General features: G+C 49.0%; 1 protein-coding gene across 1 annotated transcript in view; it reads left to right on the top strand.

Annotated features, from left to right (window-relative positions):
• Positions 1-3,363, top strand: part of KIFC1 (kinesin family member C1) — a gene marked incomplete at its 5' end in the record, with an annotated part of 37,341 nt that overhangs the window by 16,709 nt on the left and 17,269 nt on the right. Inside the window, one exon of the mRNA XM_027909324.1 lies at positions 1,782-1,784. Within this exon, the coding sequence (XP_027765125.1) occupies positions 1,782-1,784 (3 nt within the window). The remainder of the gene's footprint in view (positions 1-1,781; positions 1,785-3,363) is intronic.

The raw sequence follows: 3,363 nt of genomic DNA, 5'->3' as shown, positions 1-3,363 counted from the left end.
AGAACCATGCAGGGGATGGTCTGGACTAGTTACTGACACAAGCTGTTTCACGCAGTTATCCTCCCATTCCTGTTTAAAAACAATCATACCTGCCTCATCAAAAATTATCCTACAGGTTTGCTTAATATCAAATGGAAGCAGGTCATCTCCCCCAAAAACACCGTCTATCAAGGTGGAAACCATGGCAGAATTAAGTCCTTTGTCTGTTATAGCTTTAGTAATCGCTTGTATGTTTTTCGGATTTACTGGAGAGTAACTCCTTCTGTCTCCCTCCATTTGAACCGGGAATGCTAGTGAAGCTGACGTAGCCCATTCTGCATTGGTAGCTTTAATTTCCTTCCAGTCCGTGAGGGGGGTTAGTTTTTCCTGTGGCTCAGGTTTATTTTTATTTTCATTTACAGTTACATCTGCATTCCTTTTCTCTTTCACCATATTCAAATCAGTCGCATCCCGCTCCCCCCTCTCTCGTCGCTCGCTTTGTGACCTCCCCCGGTTCGTGTCTGACTCAGTGTCCGAACTCGAATGACTGATTACTTCCGGTTTGCCGTGCCTCTTGCCCGGGCTGCGGCCCCGTCCCACTCCCCTTCGGACACACGGGTGACTGCTCTGCCTCTCTCTCGTGCTAACAGACCGTTCCCTCCTCCTTCTCTCATCCCGCCCCCTGCTTGGGGCATTGCACTTGCGCGAACCTTTTTTCAAACGACTACTATAACCAACACTCCCCCTCCGACTCACACCCCCCTCCCCTTCACTCGAACTTTCTGTTTCACTCATGCCGCCTCCTCCACTCGTACCTTCACTATCACTTGCACGACCTTCAATGCACATACTTTTACTTTCATCCCGCCAGCATCCACCATTCCTCCCCCCTCCCCTGGTCTCCCCCCTCCCAGCATCGTCCTTGTTCACAAACCTCCCCATTCTTCTCCTACTCCGGCCACCGTTATCTAAAATCCGCCCTTCTCTTTGCCCTCGGGGGCCATCTTGGGACCCACAGGGCAGTGGCTCATCTCTAATCCCTTCAGACTCTGCATTTTTCATAACTCTTCTAGCTTCCTCAGCCAACGCGTTAGTACGTTTATCCCACACATCAGGGTGGAGAATATCCACCGCCTCGTCAATGACCCCGATTTGCAAAAGCCTTGTAACAGCAAGAGTAAAATCTTTAGCCTTGCAATCTATACCCCACTGATTATAAAGCTCTGATACGACCTTCACAAGGGATTCCATCCTCCTTGTTGGTCCGGGAGCGTCCTCCCCGCCAGACTGGTCCCGCCGTCTGGCCGCCCTTCACCCGAGCTCAGGCGAGATCCCGTCCCGATGCCTGGAGAGTCTGGCAGGTGTTCCGGGCTACACGGAGACCTTGAACATGTTCCCGGGTTTCGGCACCATATGTTGCATGACGACCTGGTCCGGGAAGGGTACGGTGACTACGTCTTAGTCACTCGGGCCATTAACGCACAGACACTAATGTGGTGGGTGGTAAAATGGCCTTTATTAGTTTGTAACATGGCCTTTTATAAGGTTTAGTTACATTGTCACTTCCGTCTGCTTACGTTATCTCCTAGCTACTATTGGCTATCAGGCATTGGAGGGGGACGGTCCCTGTCTTTCCGTACATCCCGAAATCTTCCGAACGCCGGGCCCTGTCTACCCACAGTCTCCACAGAATCTTCGGCTGCCATTCCCTCGGGATATGGAAGACAGGTGGGATGACATTCTGGGATAGTGAGGCATTGGTTCTTTGGTGGCCAGGGGGCTTTGCAGAATGGAGAGAACAGGCCGTGATATCTGAAAGGGATCGATGGCTCACGGGTGGGGCTGCACTGGGACACTGTGGGGCATGTGTTCTTTGGTTTCCAGGGGCCATTCTGGAATGGAGAGGGTAGGTCATGATGGCACAAAGAGTGTCATGGCAGAAATGCTGAGCTGCATTCTTGGGTTGTGAGGCATTATTTCTTTTGTGTCCAGGGACCTTTCTGGAATGGAGAGGATAGGTCGTGATATAACAAAGGGGCCAATGGCACATAGATGGGCCTGCACTCTGGGGGAGTGGGTCTTGTGTTCTTTGGTTTCCAGGGGCCATTCAGGATGGTCCTCAGATACCTGGGTTTTTTTGGCTCTCAGATCTACCCGGTACTTTTTGGTCTTCAGGTCTCCCCACTTCTTTTTGGCCTTCAGGTCTGTCTGATTCTTTCTAGCCCTCAGGTCCACCCGGTTCTTTTTGGCCCTCAGATCTACCAAGTTCTTTGTGGTCCTCAGGTGTGTTTGGTTCTTTTTGGCCTTCAGGTTTCCCCACTTCTTTTTAGCTCTAAGATGTCCCCGGTTCTTTTTGGCCCTCAAATCTACTTGGTTCTTTTTGATCCTCACGTCTGTCAGGTTTTTTTTTGCCCTCAAGTCTCTCTGGTTTTTTTTGGCCCTCAGGTCTACCAGGTTTCTTTTGGTCTTTAGGTCTCCCCGGGTTTTTTTTGCCTTCTGGTGTTTTTGATTCTTTTTGGTCCTAAGGTCTACCCAGGTTTTTTTGGCCCTCAGATCTACAAGGTTCTTTCTGGCCTTCCAGTCTACCTGTTTTTTTTTTTTTTTTTGCTATCAAGTCTGTCTAGTTCTTTCTGGCCCTAAGATTTGTTTGGTTCTTTTTGGCCCTCACGTCTGTCCGGTTCTCTTTGGCCTTCACCTCTCCCCAGTTTTCTTTGGACCTCACGTCTGTCTGATTCTTTTTGGCCCTCACGTCTTCCCGGTTCTTTTTGGCTGTGGTGGTTTTAGTCTAGGCCTTCCTGGTGACCAGTTTGTAACCAAGGAAGTAGCCAAGTACCCAGTATTCCATACAATTTTTACATAAACCAGAGTATAAATAAGTCAGAGATTAGAGACCTCTCCCTCTTCTCTTCCGGTGAGGTCTGGGAACAGTGGGTCCCTGCGTTGGTCTCACTTATCTAAGGCTGAGGCCTGCAGAGTCCACCGTCCTGCCACGTGGAGGTTTGGAGAGTGCTGGCTGTGACTGCCAATCCTGGTGTTCTAAGGGACGTGGTGAGATCTGTTTTGTTAGTTATTAGTATAGTTCTTGAGTTTGATCTAGTATACCTGTTCGGTGTCCCTTTTGTTCCCTTTCGTCCCCTTTTTTTCCCTTTCCCTATTCCTTTGGGGGGGTGGATCCCCTTTTACTGTGTATATAGCATCTTAACTGTACATAACTGTAATTTACATAAATACAGATATATTTTTATATAAGCAGCTTGACTTTGGGTTCTTTAATTTTTATAGTTTCTTTTCCTTTAACTTAAGGGAAGAAAGGAGGGGGGAAGGGGGCTGCTGTCGTAACTTTCAGGCATTTGGCAGGGAGCCAGGTCCAAACCGTCACAGATT

The sequence above is a fragment of the Empidonax traillii genome, unplaced genomic scaffold (assembly GCF_003031625.1).
Source record: "Empidonax traillii isolate 1590-97213 ecotype Southwest subspecies unplaced genomic scaffold, ASM303162v1 scaffold2064:size44713, whole genome shotgun sequence".
Lineage (NCBI taxonomy): Eukaryota > Metazoa > Chordata > Aves > Passeriformes > Tyrannidae > Empidonax > Empidonax traillii.
The sequence above is the reverse complement of the archived record's forward strand: the minus strand, read 5'-3'. Positions and strand labels throughout refer to the sequence as shown.